Source organism: Dendropsophus ebraccatus, chromosome 3 (genome assembly GCF_027789765.1).
Source record: "Dendropsophus ebraccatus isolate aDenEbr1 chromosome 3, aDenEbr1.pat, whole genome shotgun sequence".
NCBI classification, from domain to species: domain Eukaryota; kingdom Metazoa; phylum Chordata; class Amphibia; order Anura; family Hylidae; genus Dendropsophus; species Dendropsophus ebraccatus.
In genome coordinates, this window is record NC_091456.1 from 72629098 (window position 1) to 72654480 (window position 25383).

Sequence of the window (25383 nt, forward strand, 5' to 3'; positions counted from 1 at the left end):
CTATAGAGGAGGATAGAGCAGCACTGATGGGCTATAGAGGAGGATAGAGCAGCACTGATGGGCTATAGAGGAGGATAGAGCAGCACTGAAGGGCTATGCACTATGATGGGCTATAGAGGGGCAGAAGTCCGGGGCAGTGACCGGAGCCGTCACTAGTATCTCAGCCTCCTGCGCGGTCCTCCTCCTCCATAGCGCGGTAAGCAGCGCCCGGACACCCGCAGCCTCCCTTCCCACCTCCAGGAGGGCAGAGTCTGTGCCGTCACTTCCCCTGGTGCCCCGTGTTTTGTGCTCCGCCGCATCATTTCCGTGCTGTGTGCGGCTGTTGCTGTGTCATGGCGGAGGCCGGCTGTTACCGGCTGCGCTGCTCCGTCCCCGGGCACGAACTGGATGTCCGTGGGCTGGTCCAATGCCCGCTGTGGCCGGGTGAGGGCTTCGTGTCCGTATCACGTGACAGGAGCGCGCGCCTGTGGGTGCCGGACAGGTGAGAGACCCCCTGAGGGAGGCGGAGGGCGCTAGGACAGGTGTGCGCTGTGTCCCCCCTCACCATGGTGATGCCGGAGCCCTGCCGGCTGCTTCTGCTCCCTACTAGTGCACGGGGGATGTGGGGAGACAACCGACTTATCAGAGAGTCCAGAGCAGAAGCCGCAGCCAGACCATCCTAGTAGTGCCCGGATGGCAGACAGCACACCTCTCACTATGGCTGCCCTCCAGGAGGAAGATACTGCAGCGTGTGGAGATGAAGGGACATGTGGCTTTTTTATTCCATAGATTGAAATTAGGGAGGAGGGGAGGGTCACACAGGTTTTTGTAGCAGTTTTTCACTCTTTATGTGAATGTTTATATTACTGTGAAGATGGAGCAGAGCTCTGGAGGAGGTTTCACATTACAGGGAATCAATCAGCAAGTTATGGCCTCCTAACCCACTCCTATAGCCCAATAGGGGAACTTACACATTGACTTCTTCAGTCACCAATAATCAAATGCAGAGTGATCGAGTTCGGACGAAACAGATATGTCCAAACACATTGATAGATTTCCTAAAGGGGTACTCGGGGGGGGCGCTATTGTGGGATCTGGCCAGGGAGGAGCTGGCTGAGAGAAAAGACGTCCACTCACCTCCCCGAATCCAGCGTCGGGCCCCGTATCGCTGCGCTCCGGTCCCCGGCTGCTTTCTAGTGTCTGACGCCGGCCCGAGACGTGACGTCTCAGGTCCACTCAGCCAGTCAGTGACAGAGGCGGGATCTGGGAGGACTTGAAACGGATCCCACCTCTTGTCACCGACTGGCTGAAACTGGTGTAAATTGCCCATAGCAGCCAATCACAGCTCAGTTCTCTGCTCTGGTAGAATGAAAGCTGAGCTGTGATTGGTTGTTGGAGACAGTTAATGCCTGCTTCAGTTTTACACAGTTTGATTTATTGGGGCCAGGTGAATGGACCTGTGCCTGTATGTGCACATATACATCAGCTTCAGTATGTGAGTCGGGTAGGTCCTGGCAGATCACTTTCACTACATACATGCAGCGGTCTGAACGACCGCTGCGTGTATGTAATTCTGCCGGCTCCTTAAGCCCTTCAGCTGCCGCCCGGCTCCCGCTCTGTTTACATTACCTGTCCTCGCTGCACGGGTCCCGGCGTACTGCTATCCTGCTTGGCCAATCAGTGTGTTGCCCTGCCGCAGCCACTGATTGGCCGGGCGGGAGAGCAGTACGCCGGGACCCCGGCAGTTTTTGTCTGAAAAAAACACTCAGATATAGTTGAAGCTGTGGTCTAGGGCAGTGCTTCTCAATTCCAGTCCTCAGGCCTCACCAACGTCATGTTTTCAGGATATCCCATACAAAGGACACCTGTGCTAATACCTGATGTAATGATTATAATTATATCACCTGTGAAATACTAAGGAAATCCCTTAAACATGACCTGTTGGTGAGGCCTGAGGACTGGAATTGAGAAGCACTGGTCTAGGGGACACTTTCCTGTCTAGAGACCTGCCAGCAGTTCATTCTCTGGTTCAAATCCCCTGATGGAAGTCAAATATAGGTCTTTATTTATTTATGTTGTTATCATTATTGTATCATTTTCAAGGCTATGTTTACACACAGTATTTGTGCCCAATATTTTGGTCATTATTTTTCAACCAAAACCAGAAGTGGATTGAAAACACAGAAAGGATCTGTTCACACACTGTTGAAATTGAGTGGATGGCCGCCATTTAATAGCAAATATTTGCTGTTATTTTAAAACATCGTCCGATATTTGCTATTAAATGGCGGCCATCCACTCAATTTCAACAGTTTGTGAACAGAGCCTTTCTGTGTTCTCAATCCTCTCCTAGTTTTGGTTGCAAAATATTGACCAAATTACTGAGCAAAAATACTGTGTGTGACCATAGCCTTAAAAATGATACAATAATGAGGAAAAAAGGCCTCCATTAAATTTCCATCAGGGGATTCGAACCAGAGAATGAACTGCTGGCAGGTCAGTTACCCCTAGACCACAGCTCCAACACATTTGAGCAGAGAGATTCTATTATACCTGAGTGATTCTTTCAGACATAGGGTACAAACCCACACACCGTACACGCAGTGTATTTACTGCTGCGATATGCAGCAAATACGCAGCAGATTAGATCTAAATAACTGAACACAGCATCAAATCTGCACCATCAAATCTGCTGCGTATCTGCTGCATATACGGTGTGTGTGTTTGTACCCATAAACTGCCTTCAGAGGACTGATCTGCAATCTGACAGCTGTGGGAACAGAAGGCCGGGCAGCATTGATTATTCATGAAGAGGAGGGAGGAGGAAGGAGTGGAGAAGCGTGCCAGAGTGTGGCATGAACATCTTCTCTTTGACTCTTCTGTACAGTAGGAGACATAAGATTGCACATAATACGCTGCACGGAAAATTACCAAAAAGGCACCATGCTCACTGGGGGCTGCCGGCTACAGCACACTGTCCGCACCTTAGGCAGGGCCCAGGAGCTGACAGATTCCCTTTAAGATATAGGCAGAGTTACTGGATCTGAGCTGAGTTTGAGGAATAACTAACCTGTATTGTAAATGTTCAGTCCCAGTACAGGTTTTATTGAACTGAACCGTATGAAGGGGCACTCCAACTTTGTCTCCTGTGTCTGCTATATCCCACCAAGTGATACCTATCCACGAGGACTGATCGCCACCGGAGGAAATGACCATAACATCTGTGTCTTCAGTCTTGATAGTCCAAACCCTCTGTATGTTCTGAAGGGCCACAAGAACACAGGTAAAGTATAGCCTTCATTTTTGCTCGTTCTTGATTGAAGCATTGGATTACACTTTTTGTCGCATTTGGCATTTGTATTTGTGATATTGAATAAGGGTCTATTTACATGGTCAGATTTCCTGACATACAGTTACATAGTAAAAGTTACTTACGGTCCACACCAGCAACATATTGGCTGGAGTTTCATTTTCAAGGGGTTATCCAGGATAAGAAAAACATTTCTGCTTTTCGTGCAAGAAAACAGTTCCACACCAGTCCTGTGTGTGGTATTCATAACACAACTTGAGGACAAGAGTGTTGCTCTTTTTTGGGAGAAAACAGCAATGTTTTTCTAATTATGAATAACCACTTTAAGGGTAGCTTCACACGTACCGTATTGCTGCAAATTCCACAGTGAAATCTGATGTGATTCACAATCCTGTCATTTTGTATAGGTATTAATACTTAAGGGGTTCCGCTGCGAGTATGTAAAATTAGCTGGGTTAGGGGGTTAAGGGTGGAGGGGTTTTACATACTCGCAGCGGAATAAAAATTCTGCTGCAAGTATGTAAACCTATACAAAATGACTGGACACGGAACTGTCACTTCTGTTGACTTTTCAGGATGTGCTGTCCTGTGTGTACATGAGGAGCAGCACTATTTCTAAACATGATATCTCTAGTATAACCCCCTTGGTTACCACCCTTTAAACGCCATCTCTGTGTCTGCGTTTCCTAAGCTCATTTTCAGTCTAGATGCAGATTAGCCTGTGTGCTGCCTCCTATATGCTATATACACTCAAAACCCAATGTCCTGCAATCCTACCTTCAGAAGTTTTCTGACCAGTACTGAGCAGCCTAACATGTGAATCCAGCGTTTTCTCTGGCCAGAAAGTCTGCAGTCTTTTTGCTTTTCAGCACTTCCTGCTCACTCGTCCTCCCCCCTCCATAGGCTTTAATGACAGTTACTTTATTATGTTATGATTATCTGAAAAATGTGTACCGCCCCCCTTGGCTACCGCACCGCCATATCACCCAATCACCCAATCTTGTGACTGCAAGCAGTGTTTTGCTTGTGGTCACACAATACAGTTTCCGACTGCCCCAGGCTGATGACAGCCGACAGGGGAGTGTGTTGTTAGGTGAGTTTTTTTTTTTTTTTTTTTTTTTTGCTAATCTGCTTTGCTCAGGGGGCTTCTATAAGGGGAAACTACACAGGGGGCTTCTATAAGGAGAGACTACACAGGGGGCTTCTATAAGGGGAGACTACACAGAGGGCATCTATAAAGGTAGACTCCACAGGGGGCATCTATAAGGGGGAACTACACACTGGGAATCTATAAGGGGGGACTACACAGGGGGCATCTATAAGGGGGGACTACACAGGGGGCATCTATAAGGGGGGACTACACAGGGGGCATCTATAAAGGGGGACTACACAGGGGGCATCTATAAGGGGGGGACTACACAGGGGGCATCTATAAGGGGGGACTACACAGGGGGCATCTAAAAGGGGGAACTACACACAGGGAATCTATAAGGGAGGACTACAAAGAGGGCATTTATAAGGGGGACTACACAGGGGAATCTATCAGGCGGGACTACACAGGGGGCATCTTTAAGGGGGAACTACACAGGGGGCATCTCTAAGGGAGGACTACACAGGGGCATCTATAAGGGGGGACTACACAGGGGGCATCTATAGGGCTTATTACACGGGGGGGGCGTATGCAATAGGGCATGCACAGAGGGATGCATGTACTATAGTGGTCTACATAGAGGGGGTCATATTCTATAAGGCGGTCACATTGAGTCAGCCTACCCACCGAATGAGGATGGTGTTAGAGTGAGGAGCCTAATATGTCTGTCTGGTGGATTCGTGGCTCGGAGATGTTCTCATGGCCCAGGGCAGATGGAGAAGAAAATGAAAAAGGAAGAACTCTGATTAGAGAAGATGTCTCCTGTGGATATAACTGCACTGTAATGTATATGGTGTACAGAACCTGTGTAGAGCTGGGGCTACCTCTATATGACTGGATGAGGTGATAGTGATATGTGTACAGTGGATTATTCAGTAGCAGCGGTGGCGTTAGTATACTGGATTTGGTCAGTAACAGGTATGGCGGTAATATGTATGGTGATAATATTTCCTTCCTGTATAGTGGTAGTTTTCGTAATATCGATCTTGGTTAAAACAGTGGTTTGCAATAAATTAGAATATCAACATAGTTATTTTTTTTAAGTAATTCATTTCAAAAAGTGACCTCATATATTCTATAGAGTCATTACATACAGAGTGAACTTTTTCAAGCGTTTATTTCTGTTAAAGTTGATGATTATGGATTACAGCCAAGAAAAACCCAAAAGTCAGTATTTCATAAAATTAGAATACTGACCCAAAACACCTGCAGTGGCTTTCTAAGTGTTATAAAAGGTCCCTATTGGTGCATTTACACAGAGATTTATCTGACAAATTTTGGAAGCCAAAGCCAGGAACAGACTATTAACAGGGTGCAGGTCATAAAGAAAACACTAAGATTTCTCCTCTTTTCAAATCCAGTGCTGGCTTTGGCTTCCAAAATCTGTCAGATAAATCTCTCTGTGTAAACGCACCATAAGTCTGGTTCAGTATACAACACAATCATGGGGAAGACTGCTGACTTGACAGATGTCCAGAAGGCAATGATTCACAAAAAGTTCATTGCTAAAGAAGCTGTCTGTTCTCAGAGTGCTGTATCAAAGCATATTAATGGAAAGTTGAGAGAAAGGAAAAAGTGTGGTAGAAAAAGGTGGACAAGCAACCGGGAGAACCGCAGTCTTAACAGGATTGTAAAGAAAATGCCATTCAAAAATTTGGGAGAGATTCACAAAGAGTGGACTGCTGCTGGAGTCAGTGCTTCAAAAGTCACCACATATAGATGTCTGCCGGACTTGGGCTACAAGTGTTACATTCCATGTGTCACTCCTGACCAATAAACAACGCCAGAGGCATCTTATCTGGGCCAAGGAAAAGAAGAACTGGACTGTTGATCAGTGGTCCAAGGTGCTGTTTTCAGATGAAAGTAAATTTAGCATTTCATTTGGAAATCAAGGTCTCAGGGTCTGGAGGAAGAGTGGAGAGGCTGTACACAATCCAAGCTGCTTGAGGTCTAGTGTGAAGTTTCCACAATCAGTAATGGTTTAGGGAGCCAGGTCATCTGCTGGTGTAGGTTCTCTGTGTTTCATCAACACCAAAGTCAATGCTGCCGTCTACCAGGAAATTTTAGAGCACTTCATGCTTCCATGTGCTGAAAAGATTTTTGGAGATGGAATTTTCATCTTCCAGCAGGATTTGGCACCTGTCCACACTGCCAAAAGTACCAATACCTGGTTTACTAACCTCAGCATCACTGTGCTTGAGTGGCCAGAAAACTCGCCAGACCATAGAGAATTTATGGGGTATTGTCAAGAGGAAGATGAAAGACACCAGACCCAACAATACAGATGAGCTGAAGGCCGCTATCAAAGCAACCTGGGCTTCAATAACACCTCTGCAGTGCCATCAGCTGATCGCCTCCATGCCACACCACATTGATGCCGTCATTCATGCAGAAGGTGCCCCGACCAAGTATTGAGGGCATATACTGTACAGACTTTTCATTTGGTCGACATTTCTGTGTTAAAAACATTTTTTTTCAGTTGGTTTTACATAATAATCTAATTTTCTGAAATACTGACTTCTAGGTTTTTCTTGGCTGTAATCCATAATCATTAACTTTAACAGAAATAAATGTTTGGAAAAGTTCACTCTGTATGTAATGACTCAATAGAATATATTGATGGTAAACCACTGTATATATACACAGCAATAGCATTACTTGGTTGAGGAAGAAAGGGGGGGGGGGGCGCAAGTTGACTTCATGCACCAGGGCCCAAGAGACATTAGCTAGACCCCCGGAATGTGTATATTTTGCTAAGTGTTATGTAATGTTGATCACTGTAGTAATAATATCATCTTTTTTCTTCTAAGTATGCAGTCTTTCTTCTGGAAAGTTTGGCACCCTGTTAAGTGGATCATGGGATACAACTGGAAAAGTGTGGCTAAATGAGAAGTGCATGATGACCTTACAGGTAAGATTATTGAACAGAACGCTCAGTGGAGCTGAGGCTGCACAACTGCGTATGCTGCCATGTGATTAAAATATTTAGGCAAATTTTCCTAACAGATCACAGATAAATTGTTTCATTTCAGTGCAATAAGAATGAAATAAGCTATAAAGTAATTGCTCACTGCTAAATTGCAGGGTTCTTGTTTAATGTCATCCAACAAATGTACATACTATATGCTATACATTTTGCAGCTGGTCCAGTAAAAAGTCCTTGGCTCTGTAGACTGAAAAATAAAAGTTATGGCTTTTAGAAGACAATGAAGAATAAATGAAAACATTAAAATTGTCTGAAATGTGAAATGAATAATGCTGGCTTTTACATGGAATCTGAGTGCTGGGTCCTGGATTGCACAGCTATACAGCTGGATGAAACCCGCTTTGGGAGCTGGAGAAATATCTGTTGTCATTCATAGTTTCCAAAGGCAGAACATGACGAAGAATCTGCTGGATAGAAACTTCTAACAACTTAAGCATATCACCCTAAAGATTGTGCGAGAGACATGCTCCTTATGGAAACCTAGTTTTAATGTGTATCATAGACAATAGTAATAAACAATACATTTTTCTTTTGGGTTTGGGTTGACTATGACTGTTTAATGTCAAAGCTTTACATTTTCCTTTTTTTCTTTCATGTAGGGTCACACTGCTGCAGTTTGGGCTGTAAAAATTCTGCCTGAGCAGGGTCTAATGCTGACTGGATCAGCAGACAAGTCTATCAAGCTGTGGAAGGCAGGGCGGTGTGAGAGGACCTTTTTAGGTGTGTAAAATATTGAAAGGTTTCTGCCTAGACATTTGTAATATACAGGTATAACTTTGACAACATATTACCTTATCTACGGGTGTAATGGTGCACTTCAGGAAGGAGCTTGAAGCTCTAATACACTTTAGAAAAAATGAACTGCTGGCAGCAGGAGCACTCTAATGTGTATGGTGGCCTCCTGATAAGATTGGAGTTGTAAATTTTAAATTGCCCAGTCCTTTATCCAAAGGGGAGTTTAAAATCAGCTTATCCTTCCTCTCCATTTAGAACACATGAATGCTCAGCTGAACTGAGCATTCAAGTGTATAGAGGGATTGGGAGAAAACAAAAAACAAAAATACTTGATTCTGCTGTTATCAAGCATCTTACTTCTCCGCTAGAGTGTCATCCAAAAATCTGCTACTGCTTTTGTTTACTAGTTATGACTTAAGGCCCTATTACACCAAGCTATTATCGTCTGTTATGGCCAATAATCGCTTTGTGCAATAGGTCCTGTTAAAAGTCAATGGTTGATCCTTGTCTTTCAACATGTTGAAATATTTTTGAGCGATAACGCGATAACAATGGTCTGCTGGCTGTCGCTCTGTGTAATAGGAGTAGTGGCAGCAGACCACCGCTATCTCCTATGGGCTCCCCAAGACAATCTAAAGATTTTCCAGTGAGCCCCTCCCGCAGCTCCCCGCAGTCCCCTGTACTATGACTCACTCGCTGTCAGAATACGGAGGGACCACAGGCAGCAAGCAGGGAACGAGGAGCAAGCAAGTGCTGATCTGACAGTTCGGCGTTTGCTTGCTCCTCCACATCGGCCTGTGTAATAGGGCCTTTAGAAGCAGCTCAGGGATCAGATTTTCAGTAGTACTCTGTGGAGGTGGGAGGGAAAGTGCCTGGGAACACACACACACACACACTCTTCAGAGAGTAACGGCCCTATTACACGGAATGATTATCAGCCGTATTCGGCCAATAATCGTCCTCTGTAATAGAACACAATGGTCAGCCGACATGATCGATGTTGGCTGATTGTTGTAGTCGTTTGTCTTTCAACATGTTGAAAGACAAACGACTCATATAGCAACGATCTGCTTCTGTCGCTCTGTGAAATAGGAGTGGTGGCAGCAGACCACTGCTATACGCTATGTGCTGCCCAGACAATCAAGCGGCCACTCGGGCAGCCCCCTCGCACCTCTCCACGGCCCCCCCTGCTCTCACCTGCTCGCTGCCGCCTCGTGTAATAGCGGTGGCACTGAGCAGGGAATGAGGAGCAAACAATCGCTGACAGCGCTAGTTTGGTCCTCACAGTCGCCCCGTGTAATAGGGGCACAAAGTGATTTTTTTGTTTTCTCCAATAAATACACTGAACCATAGAAGTTATTACGATAGTACAGTGGTGCCTTGGATTACGAGCATAATTCGTTCCAGCACCGTGCTTGTAATTCAAATCCACTCTTAAACCAAAGCACATTTTCCCATAAGAAATCATAGAAATGCAGACAATTGGTTTCACACCCCAAAAATAATGATTTATTATTCTGAATAACATGTAAAACAAATGAAACAAACATTTAGAAACAGCTGAATATGTGATAATATAAGTTACTGTACAGGAATTAAGAGCATGGGAAACACAAGGGCTGACAGAGACTGCAGGGAGCATGAAGGAATGAGCAGGGCAGATGTGGGCACATACATGCAGCACTCTCTGTCCGGGGAGAGAGGGGTTACAGCTATGGAAAGATTACCTCCATAGTCCTGTCCCCTGATGTAAGCCCCAGCCTGAAGTGGATCTGCTATGATTTGGAAGGTGATGGAGACTTCCTGGGTCAGAGTACAGGGCTTTAGATCCCGCTATGCAGACCATGCCCCTCCTCCACTTGCGCTCCCACCCAGTACAGGGAGCTCTTAAACCAAAGCAATGTTCTAAAACCAAGTTACAATTTTGAAAAACTGTGAGCTCTTAAACCAAAACGCTCTTAAACCAAGGCTCCACTGTATATGAACAATCGTAATAACGAATGAAGAATAAAAGATGTATATACAGTATACAACGGAAGATTTGCAAACAATTAGCGAATGATTAACAGTGATTTTATGGTCATCCCAAAAGATGCCATCAAAGACATAAAAAATAAATTTTTATTAGTCGTTTGGTTGTAGCCTGCATACACACTGAAAGATTACTCCTTAAATTTAAACAATATAATGATTTTTCGTATGATAATCTTTTCACGTAATAGGGACATATACAGTATAGAGCGCTTTGGCTTGGGTTCCCACACTGTAGATGAAATGCACAAACCATACATCCACAAACTGGTGATATCTGTGTTTTTTTTTTTTTTTTTTATCTTGAATTCAGTTACAAGAATTCACTATCCATGGCTGTGAAGTTTTGCAGCAAAATAGCAGTTTGCAGTTGAATGTTTGCAGTTGAAGTCAAGTTGAAAAACACATTGACTTCCATGTAATATTAGGCTATGTTCACACAATGTATAAGACCGGCCGGGTCACGGAATGGCCGGTCTCTGGCCGGATCATCTTGGCCGGTACTTAAGTATCGGCCGGGCATCAGCGTGCGCCCGCATTAGAGCTTACCATAGCACACAGTGAGGCAAGCGGCCGGAGCCGCTCGCTTCACTGTGCGAACTGACAGGTCTTTCTGCGGCCGGAATTCACTGAATTCCGGCCGCAGAAAACTGACATGTCAGTTATTTGCGGGGCCGCACAGATCCCGGCCTGGGCGTTTACGATGTGTGAATAGGCTGTGTTCCGCTGCACAAAAACGTTTTTAGTTTTAGGTACTGTGAAGATAGCCTTACAATGTATAATGTTACCCAGCCTCAATCTGCTCAGGACAGTATTTGAATGTGGGCAAGAATTTTGTTACTGTACTTTTTGTACAGTATTAGCAAGTTTGATAATTTTTCTTCTTTTCTTCATGCAATGAGCTTCAACATTTATTTGAATAAAATGTATAAAAACAAACCCCAAAGAGCCGAAGGGATAATCTTGTTATTCTGTAAGACTGCATCTTTTACTAACACTGACAATTTAATATTTTCCTATCTAGAGACACCCTTACATATAACAGTTTTTCTACTTTAGAAGAAGAAATCTTACACCAAAAAACATAATTCATTGTAGAAAATAACATTAACATTTTGACTTACAGGACATGAGGATTGTGTCAGAGGGCTGGCAACATTGAATGAGGCTGAATTTCTCTCTTGCTCCAATGATGCCAGTATAAGACGGTGGCTTATTACTGGAGAGTGCCTACAAATCTACTATGGACACACCAATTATATCTATAGCATATGTCTGTTTGCAAATTCTCAAGGTAAGAAAATAGGTATAGACGGTTACAGAAACTGTAAATACACTGACAAAGGTCTAAAGCTCCCTACACAAATGACTGACAGCTGACAGCTATTTCACGCCATAAACACACACAAACACTTAGCTAGGCGGACATTTTTAATTCATTGGGAATAAGGAAGTAGTTTTATTTCATACAAAAACAAAGGATCAAGTTTTGGTAAACCAGCATGCCTTATATCTGCATGCTATCATTAGAAGGTGTATGGGTCTTTCTTAACCATCCACTGATGATGTTGGTGGAGAAAGGGGTCAGGTGTGATGGCCAAACCCCTCTGTTCTCAGAGAAATAAGTTGCAGTCAGAGCAGTCTGGCTGCAGCTTACCCCTCCCATTGAGAACACAGGAACGCTTGGCCTTGCCAAATGTTCCTGTGTATTGTGAGGACTGCAGTGTATGATTTTTCATTTCTAGGTGGAGATATTCTTTAAAGCTACACTCTAGTGTTATTTTCCCCTTCCTGCATAAGGCTGATAAGGCTAAATAGCTGCCATGTATTGTATTCTGTGTTTTTCTACTGTCCATAACAAAGTGATGTTATTTACACTGTATTTTATTATTTCTAGATTTTGTGACCACAGGAGAGGACAGATCAATGAGGATCTGGAGAAAAGGAGAGTGTGCACAGACAGTTCGTCTACCTGCTCAGTCTGTGTGGTGCTGCTGCGTCTTGGAAAATGGAGACATTGTGGTGGGATCAAGGTACATTTACCACGACCAAACCCTATAGTCTCCATAAACCAATTTTATTTAAAGAGTAACCATTGCATTACTGCACAGACAGTAATAAGATCCTCTTGCAGAAATTTGCTTCTTTCACCTCTTTATAGACGCCAGTGGAACCAAAATAACCATACACTTCTCAATTTCTGATTTTTCTGCTGAAGCTGGTCATGCTGGAGTAGAGCCTATTACTTGTTATGCCGTGATATTTTAGCTTGCAGCCTATAAATGTGCTATGCATCTATTATTGTAGTGATGGTATAATCCGAGTGTTTACGGAGTCCCAGGAACGTATGGCCAGTGCTGAAGAGCTCCAGGCTTTTGAAGATGAACTGTCCCAAGCAGTTATTGATCCTAAAACTGGTGACCTGGGAGACATCAAAACAGAGGATCTTCCTGGAAAAGAGCATCTCAGCGAACCTGGTAATTTTGCTAAACTTGCGATCTTACCATTCTACAGGTGGCTGGGGTTTCAATGAGCCAGGATTCTGCAGCAAGTTTACCTCAGCAAGAAATCAATAGAATGGGGTCTGACATGAGGTGACGTATCATCTCTCCTCTCCATATTACAGACAGCAGCAGCACTGACCCAACTCTGTAGAGCTTTATAGTACAATAATATAGTTCCTTCATTTATATAGCTTATATTCTGCAGTGCTGTACAGAGATTGTGGTCACTCGTATTGGTTTCTATCCCCAGTGGGGCAAACATTGTTTTGGAGAGTGTGGTAAAATCCATACAGACATTGGGGGACATACATGAAGCCATTATCCCTGGACCCCAGCACTACAAAGCAATATGGCTAACCTCTGTACCCCCCACAACATGGCTAACCTCAGTGCTCCCCACACTATAGCTATCAGCTCCTGGTCTCCTCCATGTCATGCTGCCTTACTGCTGCATTTTCAGATGTTAGCTCCTCCTGCAGGGGTGGGGCTAAAGAAATGTGGATTTCTGCCCCACCCACCTGATGACTTACTGTTCCCTCACTGGGAGGAACAGGAACCAAACAGGGACTGTGACATCACAGGAAGTAAAGAAAACACAGGCACATTGGTCATGTGACTGAGCCTGAGAACACAATAAGTGCTCTAAATAAAAAATGAAAGTGTATATAGAACATACGACATCTACAGAAGTCAATGCAATGCTGGTTTATTGAAAAATCCTGGACGAACCCCTTTAAACAGTGTAAACTTAGAATGGACTGAGGCTCATGCTGATTTAAAAAGATGTCTAGTCCAATCACCTATTAGTTGGCTTTAGTTTTATGCCAAAAATATGCACCAAACTTTGATGCATTTTTGCCATATTTAAGCCAGCTCGTTTCTTTTTCTTTTTTAGTTTTCTAGTTTTTGTTAGAACGTCAAACAAATGTACAGTATTAAAGGGGTTGTCCGGCGATAAAAAATTATTCACAGAATAACACACATTACAAAGTTATACAACTTTGTAATGTATGTTATGTCTGTGAATGGCCCCCTTCCCCGTGTCCCACTACCCCCACCCGTGTACCCGGAAGTGTGGTGCGCTATACATTACCTGTCACGTGCCGACCACGGTCTCCGATCCTCAGCAGTGACGTCTTCTTCGGGAGGCCAGCGGATCTTCCCGAGTGCCGGCCGCCCTCTGCAGCGTCATCCGAAGCTCAGCCGCGATTGGCTGAGCATAACTGTGCTCAGCCAATCGCGGCTGAGCGGCTGATGACGCGGCCACGTCATCAGCTGCTCAGCCGCGATTGGCTGAGCACAGTTATGCTCAGCCAATCGCGGCTGAGCAGCTGATGACGTGGCCGCGTCATCAGCCGCTCAGCCGCGATTGGCTGAGCACAGTTATGCTCAGCCAATCGCGGCTGAGCTTCGGATGACGCTGCAGAGGGTGGCCGGCACTCGGGAAGATCCGCCGGCCTCCCGAAGAAGACGTCACTGCTGACGATCGGAGACCGTGGACGACACGAGATGCGGTGAGTATAATGCACCACACTTCCGGGTCTAGCGTGGGTGGGGGGAAACACGGGGAAGGGGGCCATTCACAGACATAACATACATTACAAAGTTGTATAACTTCGTAATGTGTGTTATTCTGTGAATAATTTTTTATCGCCGGACAACCCCTTTAATGTCTGGCAGGGCTTGAAGATACATCGTACAGTAGTATAAATAATCTATTCGGATGTCCATAGGTTTTCTTCTTTTTGTTTCTTACTTTTCTAATCTTCACATAGTGAGAAATCAAACTTAAAGGGAACCTGTCACCCCCCGTGCCGGGGTGACAGGCTCCCGACCCCCCGTTAGAGCCCCATATACTTACCTAATCCCGCCGGGTCCCGCTTCTGGATCCGGTCGGGTGACGGAGATCTCAGCCGCTGCAGCCCGGCGCGCGCGCTGAGAGATGAGTCCAACGCTCATAGAGAATGACGGAGCGCTGGACTCTCCTGTCATTCTCTATGGGTGTTGGACTCATCTCTCAGCGCGCGCGCCGGGCTGCAGCGGCTGAGATCTCCGTCACCCGACCGGATCCAGAAGCGGGACCCGGCGGGATTAGGTGAGTATAGGGGGCTCTAACGGGGGGTCGGGAGCCTGTCACCCCGGCACGGGGGGTGACAGGTTCCCTTTAACCATAAAACTAAGCAATATCTGACCAAATAATAAGTATTGTTGAATCAGTATGACATAAGCCATTATTCTAGCCATGTGCAGGAGTTCTATTAAATATACCAAATGAAGGGCACATCCTCATGTATATTGCATCCTGATTTTGGAATTGAGGGATTCCTAAAAAGCATCCCCTAGATACATATCACAGTTCTGTTAAGTAATTAGAGGCAGGTTCAAAAACACTTATATAGATCAAATGTTAGAGCCCTGTGTGGTGCTGTTTTTGCATATCTCATTTGTCCTTTATTGAAAAATTCAATAAAAATGATCTGATTAAAAAACAAAACAAAAGAACACTTGTATAGGATTGCTACAAATTTGTAAGAGAATGGCACTAGGTACCCCAGGGGTATCAAGCCACTGACCCCAGATTGACCAGGTCCACTTTCTAGTTTTCCACACCCTTAGGGTGCCTTCACACTACGTACAAACAATGGCTATTCTGCTGTGAACAGCCATTGCTTAACTCTACCTACAGCCTGAATTAATTATCATGAACGTTAATTCCAGCCATAGGTAGCATTAAACAACGGCCGCTCATGGTAGAACAGTCGTTGTTTGTACAGCGTGTGAACATAGCCTCATTGTGGAATGAGGTGAAAAATTGTATAAAACTGATTGAAATTTGGAATAAGTCATGGAAGTTTTTTGGCTCAAATTGTACCAGATTTGTGCGAATGTTATGCCTAGCACAGTTATGCAATTGTGTTTGCTCCTTATATGACACTATGCAAGCTGCCTGGCCTGACACCAAATGGATTGGCTTCTTAATGCTTCAACTGCTTATATTCCTCATAACTATATCACCTATAGCTATGTCATATTGTTTAAAGTTGCATTTATTTTTCCTTAAAGGGAACCAGTTAACATGATTTTGCTGATATAGTTTTCAGCAGCACAATATAGCCGCGGCTGCAGCAGTAGCTTTACAAAGGGGAAAAAGATGTTCTATTGCACTGTGTGAGGTCGGGAGGGCGGTGGCAAGCAGTGTGTGGATGATTGACAGGCAGACCCATTTGTAGTCATAGATGGCTCCTCGCCCCCAGATGACTAGTTGTCACCCCCTCCCAGCCTTGTGCAGCATAATAAAACATCTATTTCCCTTTTGTAAAGCTACTGCTGCAGCCATGGCCGATATGCTCCGCTAGTTGCACAGCAGATCTATACTTGTGTTGATTGGATTTCTAACAAGGGATAAACAATTTGTTTTATTATGTGGAAGCGATATAAAAGAAACTAAAGCAAGGTTTGAAATCATGTCTTTCTTTTTACACTCACAGGTACAAGAGAAGGGCAGACTCGTCTAGTAAAAGAAGATGGCAAAGTGGAAGCATACCAGTGGAGTGTTAGTGAAATGCGCTGGATGAAGATTGGAGATGTGGTTGGCTCTTCTGGGGCCACTCAGCAAACATCTGGAAAAACACTATTTGAAGGAAAAGTATGTTGATATAATTCACTGTTCTGTTACATAAATGCAGTGGATATAATCTTCTGATATGTCAGATACATTCTATAGTGGGTAAGTTAAGCAATAAAAGCAATAATCAGTAGATTTTATGAACCACAAAAAGTATACTGTTAAAATGGACAACTTGTCCAGCAAAAAAAACAAGCCCTCATGTGGGTACATCAAAGGAAAAATTAAAAACCGTTCTGACTCCTGGACTGCGACAAGGAAAAAATAAAGAAAATTCTGTGATCAGTAAGCTGAAAAATAGGCCAGTCGCTAAGGGCTCACTATGTTTATTTTGTCTTATCTAAAAGCAGCTTAAACAGGTAACAGAGACACTGATTCCAGTGATGTTACTTTTATCTTTTTATGCAGCAGATATAATAAAGTCAGCATTTATCATCTGCTCCAAGTGATAGCTTTCCATCTATAGGCCCCGTTCACACTGAGCAAGATCGGCAGAATGCCACCGTGCTCAGTGTCTCACTGGGAGTGAAGGAGAGGGCGCGCGTCCACTCCGGCCGCTCTCCGCTCAATGAAATTACATGTCATGTCCTTAACTCAAAGCAGCACACTGACCACAGCGGGATTCCGACGTTCTTGCTCAGTGTGAACGGGGCCATAGACAGTATAGGAAGAAAACTGATGGGTGGAGGGATTGGCTGATGAATATTCAGGACTACTGAGCACACACATTTTTGGGAGCACTAGTGCACTCAGGTCTATGAGCAGAAGATGTGATAGCAAATCTGGTGACAATTTGCCTTTAATTGTATAGCTTGTTTAGCTTTGTATATACCTTATTTTCCGGCGTATAACACGACTTTTTAACCCCGAAAAATCTTCTTAGAAGTCAGGGGTCGTCTTATACGTTGGGTATGGTCGCCCCTTACTGTGGGGGAGCTCAAAATAGCCGTATCCCCACCATATGGGGCGACCACTATAAATAACAAACATTCAACTCACCTGGGGCCTGTTCCCGGCATCCCGCGCGTCTCCTGTCCCGTTCCGGCGCAGGCAGTGTGACGTACACTGCCTGCGCCAGAGATCCCTGAAGCTCTCCCGGGCAGCCGAGTGTCTCATCGGAGAAGCTTGGCCACGCTCTGCTGCCGGGAGAGCTTTAGGAGAATGGCAGAGGCTTCGGGAACTTCCGGCGCCTCTGTCACTCTCCCAAAGCTCTCTCGGCAGCCAAGCGTCTCCGAGCTCCTCCGATGAGACACTCGGCTACCCGGCAGAGCTTCAGGGATCTCCGGCGCAGGCAGTGTACGTCACACTGCCTGCATCGGGAGTGGGACAGAAGACGCGCGGTTGTCGGAAACAGACCCCAGGTGAGTTAATTGTTTGTTTTTTAATTTAGCTGCAGTTCACAGCCCTGCTGCGGTCAGGCAGGGGTTAACATTTTCCGGCGTATAAGGCAAACCCCTGACAATCTTCTTAAAAGACAGGGGTCGTCTTATACGCCCAGTCGCCTTATATGCCGCAATATGCGGTATTCATTGCTTAGGCATCAGTTGCATTTGGTATCCTGTACTGTTAAAAAACTGAACAAATCTTTCTTTTATTATAGGAATATGACTATGTGTTCACAATTGATGTGAATGAAAGTGGGCCTTCCTACAAGCTGCCATATAATGTTACAGAAGATCCATGGCTTGTCGCACACAATTTCCTTCAGAAGAATGATCTGAACCCTATGTTCTTGGATCAAGTAGCAAAATTCATTATTGACAACACTGGTGGACAGACTATATCTGCTACAAATTCTGGATTTGCTGACCCATTTACTGGTAAATTTTGGGAAATTACTATAAATTCCTTTACTGTGCTTACAATTCATTTGACTACAGCATGTATGTGGACCAAATATTACAAACTGTAGGTAAATATGAGGTTGTGGTCTTGTAGGACACAGTAGTCTATGTGCTTGTGTTATTAAGGAAAGGTATGTATTCTTAAAATGCCATGATATATGAAGGGGAATGGGAAAAATATGAGGGCAAAGATTCCATACAAAATAATGGTCCCTAACAGTATAAAAATTATTGATCATAATCAAAACAAAAAGTATCCATTCTGAAATAGGTTGTAATCACTGAGACTTTTTCTTTTATCATCATGAAAAGGTTTATGTTTCAAAAACATATATTCCTTTTGACTCTTTCTAGATCAAGAAATATTTAGGAATGTAACACCTTTGTCATAAAAGCCATCACATAAAAGTCCTAGTATTACACTGAAATAAAATTTGAAATGCTAATAAAGTATGCTTAATCCTTCACAGGTGGAGGCCGCTATATCCCTGGAGGTTCCTCTTCTATTCCTTCTGGTGCAGATCCGTTCACAGGCAAGTTCAGTAGCATTGTCAAATAAAGTATCATTTCAGGAGGTAGTCGGGCAGAGAAATATAAACTCTGTTTCTTAGAACAAAGACTGATCAAATCTTTTGATGTGTCTATATGACATGTCAAAAGTTTTTTAAAGTGACAGTGATACTTTGAAGGGAAACTAACAAAGTTTGTACAAATGAACCTGCTGGTATATCCCTGTCGGCGTTATAATGTGGATTCCAGTATTGCTTGGTGATCTATTCTAACATTTTTGCATAATTTATAAAAAGTCTAAATATGTAAATTAGTTTTGTTGGTGAACTGGGGGCACCCTTAGTGCATTGCTCCACCCGCCAGCCTCTTCTGCACCTCCTACTTATATTGATGTCTATGGTATGCACACATAAATATACATAAGTAGGAGGTACATAAGAGGCTGGTGGGCGGGCGGACTGGAGCACTCGGGAGGGCCAGAGAACACCCCCAGTGGACCAAAGGACTTAATGTACAAATTTAGATTTTTATAAATTATACAGTATTGGCAGATTGCTAAACAATACTTATCTTTGGAGCATGAAAATGTCTAAAGGTAAATATCTGCAGCTTCGTATGTACAAACCTGCTGTTTGTTTCCCATACACTGGGTTTATTGCATGGCATTATTTGTTTTTATTACTGTTAAAATAAAGGTCAAGTAGTAGTAATGTACTATTGGTAGAGAAAAGTGGGTGTTAGCACTAAAAAGGAAAGGTATAAATATGAAAAAAATTAATATATATCATACCTGTAGACCACAGTGGTCACATACTATATCTAGGTCTGATTTAATACGGAGAAAAAAAAAGAGGTATTTTCTGTTAATTTCCATACCAAACTCACAAAAGATTGTTACTGTGGCATGTTCCATCAGACTCCATGTTACAATAGCTTATTGTAAGCATGAAGTTATACTTCAAAGGTATAATCTCTCTCACAAAAAGTGTCACATGGATTGTCTTGGGCTAACTGAATTGACACTGTGTGTCTCTGACAATCATAAAGGTACCAAAGTCTTGTGCAAAGATGATGACTTTTACATATACTAGATAACTTTCATAAACTTTCATAACCAGTCATGTCATGCAGTGGTGTAGCTACCATAAAGGAAGACCATGCCACTGCTACGGGGCCTGTGTACAAAGGTCCCTGTCCCTTTAACTGTGAGCATTTGTGATGAACGCTCACAGTTGTGCTGCAGAACTCTGAAGTCATTGGCTTCCTGCCCTGCCAGGCACTCTTTTGGTCAAAAACAGCATTGCACCTCCAGAGACAAGAGCCCCCCCCCTTCCAAATACACATAATTACCTGGCCACGGGGAGTCCCCCGGCATTCATTCTCCCAGCTAGGATGGATGCTGTATGTATGGGCATAGCACTAATATAGTGCTGTGTCCACTTTGTTTTTTGCCTCTAAATCAATGGAAGATTTTTTTTATGCTGCCAGATAACCCCTTAATAAAAAGCCTTTAGTACTTATTAGCTGATGTCTGCACCAGAGGAGAGTGGTGCATTATGTCCTGGAAACTTGTTCCAGGTCTGGACAGCAGGGAGCACCTTGTTTGACTGGAAAAAACACCACTTTCTGGCACCAGTTGATTTGAAAATATTTTGTTCTCTGGGATACCCCTTCACAAGTGCTTGGTATCTTCCTACACTGACCTATGTATGGTTTAGTAATCATGAAGGCTTAAAAAAGCCGGCTATGTATGAGCTAAGTTATATATAATAATTTTTACTACTTTAGTATACAAAGAAAAGGTGTCAGCAATACATGGCACTCTGTGATTTTAGTGGTTGGTAATAAGATGGACATCATTGCAGTAAAAAACAAGTTACGTCCCAGTAAAGGTGCTAGGGATTGTCCCTACAATTATTTATCCTTTCATACATGTAACATATGAGGCTTGTTATAAGTTGTCATTTTCCAGGAGGGCTTTGAATCCTTTGAAGGCAGAGGACTGTAGACAGAAGGCTGATTAGGTCTCTTAAGAATAGGAAATTGAGAGAAGCTGGTGATCCGGCAGCAACCATATATCAAAGCGTCTGGCTTCAAAGAAACCAATTTAGTTCTTATTGTGAAAGGTTGCTGTAGGTTAAATTCCAATTGGCTCTCAGGTAACTTTTCGTCCTGATATTTCTGACTTTGTTGTAGCATCTATTTTTTCTCAAACCTATTACCTGCACCTAAATTTGTGGTAAAGATACTGTAAAATTGGTTACCATGTGTTATTGAGCTATACATAATGGCATGCATAAAGTTTTCCATCATGTAAGGACACACTGAAACAATTACTCTTGCTTGTCCAGACAAATGTGTTAATGTAGAGATGGCTTAGTATTATTTGTTTTGCCCTATTGTTATCTATAGGTGGCAGTCGATACATGCCTGGCTCATCATCAAATTTTCCTGCTGCAGGAGCAGATCCATTTACAGGTAACCATTATCGTTAAAAGATTTGTATTAATATGACAAGCCTTTTCCATACTAGAATGTACAGACTAAATAAATACAAAAGAAAAGAACTATATGGCCATAAGAAATATGATGTTTTTGTTTTTCTTACTGCATTACACCAAAAAGTGGTCACGGTTCATTAAAGGAGAAGTCCGGCCTCAGCCAACTTCTCACAAGGGAGAGACTAAGGGCACTATTACACGCAACGATAAACGGCCGAATCGGCCCTATCCAGCCAATTATCGTTCCGTGTAATAAAGACAGCGATCAGCCGATGCTTCAGAGCGGCCTGTCTCAGCTGACAGGCCGCCTAACTGATCACAGGCCGGGACCCTTCCGGGAGAAGCAGACCGCTTGAGGAGCCCTGGAGCGTGTATAGGTATACAGTTTAACCCTTAGACGACGAAGGATGTACCGGTACACCCTGGAAGTCTGTACCCAGACGACCCTGAGCGTACTAGTATGTCCTGAGTTATGAAGCGTGCTATGGGGTAGCAGTGATCAGTGTGAATAATCACACAACTGTATGTAAAAGTCCCCCAAAGGGACTTGAAATGTGTAAAAAAAAAAAAAGTAAAAATCATTATTACACTACCCCAAAGCCCCTCCCCCAATAAAAGTTCAAATCACCCTCCTTTCCCATTATAAAAATAAAACCTATAAAAATAAATAAATAAACATATACCGTAGCGTGCATAATTGTCCTATCTATTAACCTAGACCAGGGGTGGGGAACCTTTTCCATGTCAAGGGCCGGTCGGGCATTAATAAAATCATTCGAGGGCCGCATACCATGTGCGGCAGTTAGTAGCGTGGGTTTGCAGCACCCGGGGCAAGGCAAAGTATTGTGCCCCTGCTATTGTAGTTAACCCCCAGTGATGCCCCTGCTATTGTAGTTAACCCCCCCAGTGATGCCCCTTGTAGTCTAGTTAACCCCCAAGTCATGTCCCTGGTAGCCTAGTTAACCCCCCCCAGCGATGCCTCTGGTAGGCCTAGTTAACCCCCATCAGTCATGTCCCTGGTAGCCTAGTTAACCCCCATCTGTCATGTCACTGGTAGCCTAGTTAACCCCCATCAGTCATGTCCCAGGTGGCCTAGTTAACCCCCATCAGGCATGTCCCTGGTGGCCTAGTTAACCCCCATCAGGCATGTCCCTGGTGGCCTAGTTAACCCCCATCAGGCATGTCCCTGGTGGCCTAGTTAACCCCCATCAGGCATGTCCCTGGTGGCCTAGTTAACCCCCATCAGGCATGTCCCTGGTGGCCTAGTTAACCCCCATCAGGCATGTCCCTGGTGGCCTAGTTAACCCCCATCAGGCATGTCCCTGGTGGCCTAGTTAACCCCCATCAGGCATGTCCCTGGTGGCCTAGTTAACCCCCATCAGGCATGTCCCTGGTGGCCTAGTTAACCCCCAAATAAAAAAAATAAACATCCCACTCACCTTACCTCCGTTCCCACGCTGCCCAGGTCCTCTTCTGTCCTAGGTCCTCTGTGCCGGTCTTCTCCTGCAGGCGGCGCGCGATGAAATGACGTCATCGCGCGCGGCCCGCAGAAGACTGAAGACACGCGCCGCTCTGCTGGGGAAGAAGCCGGCATAGACAGCATCCTCCTGTGTCCGGCAGCTGTCACAGACACCGGAGGATGCTGTGTATGCCGGCTCCTTCCTCCTCCAGAGCGGCGCGCATCACAGGGGAGCTGCGGGCCGCATCGGGAGGTCTCAGGGGCCGGATGCGGCCCGCAGGCCGGAGGTTCCCCACCCCTGACCTAGACACAGGAATCCTCCAAAAGTTACCATATTGCATTCTTCTTTATGATTTCACCTATTTATATCTTCATAAATAATATATTTGGGATTCCATCATACATGTTATGGTAAAATGAAAGAAGTCATTACAAGGTACAACTATTCCTGTAAAAAACAAGCCCTTACATGGCCCTGTAGATAGAAAAATGAAAGTGCTAGAGCTCTTAGAAGAGGAGGAGGAAAAAACTAAATTGCAAAGATTTGCGCGGTCCACTGGGTCATTTTGGGCCTGGTCCTCAAAGGTTAAAGAGTCACTGTCGTGAAATTTTTTTTTTGCAGAAATCAATAGTCCAGGCGATTTTACGATGTCCATGAAGCCCTTGTTAAACTATTATCGGGCCATGTAATAGGCCCACTAAATGAGCGCCAATTTAGCAGATCGGCACACGTTTACTGTTATTATAGGGCCCCCATCGGCCCATCTAATAGTACCCTAACAGTGAAGTATTGCTTACCTCTTTGTGCTCGTGATGAGTGGAGGGACCGGCCTCAGGACCCCTGACAGAGGGCACTTTCTCCCAAGTTGTGATGACTGATGGACAGGCCGTTCAGCCAATCAGTGCCTGGAGCCTCGTCCAGCCCCAGTCACTGACTGGCTGAGCGGCCAGTCCATCAGCTGTTGTGACGTGTGCAGCTCCAGGGGTCCTGAAGCAGCAATCTGGACCTAAAGAGGCATGGGGAGGGGCAAGTTAAAACCCTTTGTTACTTTCCCCCATGCCTCTGCCTTGAAAAAAAAAAAAAAAACAACACTGGAGGCCGGACTTCTCCTCTAGGAATCTTCCCACAATTGTGTGAGCTGTGTGATGCTGAGTTCACACACAGCATTTTGGTCATAATTTCTAGCCAGAACCAGGAGTGGAATTACCTGAAAGCCCAGTGCAATGCGCCCCGACGTATGTTTCGGCTGAACGCCTTTATCGAGGCGTTCAGCCGAAATGTACGTCGGGGTGCATTGCACTGGGCTTCTGTGTACTGACATTCATGAGGTATTGAACATTGTATACTAATACGTATGTCTTTTTGATGTTACCAGTTTTTTCTTTTTGGTTTATATGAATGGGAGGCTGTATGACGTTTGCCCCCAGGATGTAACTTCCTTTACCTGTAATATACTATATTATTGCTGTTTACCAGATAGTCGCCCATGTGCTCTGCCAATCCAGTTCTGATTTTTTTCTTACCATTATGTTGTATTTTAATGAAAGACTAATAAAAAGTGATTTTATATAGATTTACTTGGGTTTTCAGCTGTATAAATTTGTAGGTTTTGTTGTTAGTTTGTGCTGAGTTATACCCATCCTTTTTTGCCCCCTAGCACTTATCATAGCACTAGCTAGTTATTTGAAGTGGGGAAGTATGTCCTACTGTGGAATATAAGTAATATTTACTAAACAGGTCAGAACAGGCCAGGGGTCCTCTATAAGGGAACCATTCACACTACGAAATCGGCGCCAAGTCCTGCCTGCTGTCTGCTGTCTGAATGGGAGGGCTCGCGTGCCTCTGCTCAAAGAATTGACTTGTCAATTCTTTGCGTGGAGAGCGGAGGTGCGCGAGCCCTCTCGTTCAATCAGATAGCAGGCAGGATTTGGCGCAGAGTATGTGCGTGGGGGTTCGGCATGGAATTTCAGCGCCGATTCCATAGTGTAGGCCCTTAGATCTATTGAAAATAACCATGGTGTTATCAGACTGTATAGGCTGGGAGAACAGAGTTCTTGTTGCAGTTTAACCATCCAGAGCACTAAATTATGGATAAAATAGTTGACAATTATGTCCATGGTCTATCACAAAAATGTGACTTACATCAGGCGTATTGATCTTTGCAGGAAAAAATGCCTACAGATCAGTTGCTGCACAGATTCCAAACACTTACTTTCCTAAGAAGGAGCCTCTCACATTTGATCAAGCAAGCCCAGCACAGATTTTGGGTGAGTATTTATGATTTTAAAATTTTTTTCTATGTTAATATTAGTTTTCCCATCCTGTAAAAAAGACTTTTTTGGCCCCCTCCAGCCATTTTGTGGCTGCTGGAAGTGGTTGGAAAGCCAACAACAGCTAATGCTTTGGAGTTGCCTAATGTGTGTAATGCCCCTTGACTTAAAGGGAGTTGCACCAACAGCGTAACACTTACACATCTCCAATTAAAGTCAAGGGGAGTTATGGAAATTGTGTGTTTTGGTTTCATGACCACCTGCAGCGGCCCACCACAAAGCCATCTTTACAAGATGGAAATACTTGAGTAAGGTCAGTTTCTTAATTGTGTTACTATTGCATCAAAATGATTGCACAGGCACCGAGGATGTACTGTAGGATGTACTTAGGATGGTTCCAAGTTTTTACATTACCTTAGGGAGAATGGTGTTTGATATTAAGGATGTTGCAAGGGTTAAAGGCTTAAAAACTGTTTCT

General features: G+C 44.2%; 1 protein-coding gene across 6 annotated transcripts in view; it reads left to right on the plus strand.

Moving 5' to 3' along the window:
• Positions 1-25383, plus strand: part of PLAA (phospholipase A2 activating protein) — a 54722-nt gene that overhangs the window by 23771 nt on the left and 5568 nt on the right. For 3 of the 6 annotated variants that reach the window (XM_069961989.1, XM_069961988.1, XM_069961991.1), the window contains 11 exons: positions 3069-3262; positions 7250-7350; positions 8025-8145; positions 11318-11485; positions 12089-12224; positions 12499-12668; positions 16184-16341; positions 17921-18140; positions 18635-18697; positions 21087-21152; positions 24801-24902. In XM_069961989.1, coding sequence (XP_069818090.1) covers positions 3100-3262; positions 7250-7350; positions 8025-8145; positions 11318-11485; positions 12089-12224; positions 12499-12668; positions 16184-16341; positions 17921-18140; positions 18635-18697; positions 21087-21152; positions 24801-24902 — 1468 coding nt within the window. In that variant the 5' untranslated portion in view covers positions 3069-3099. The other 3 variants (XM_069961992.1, XM_069961990.1, XM_069961987.1) reach the window with 3 other exon arrangements.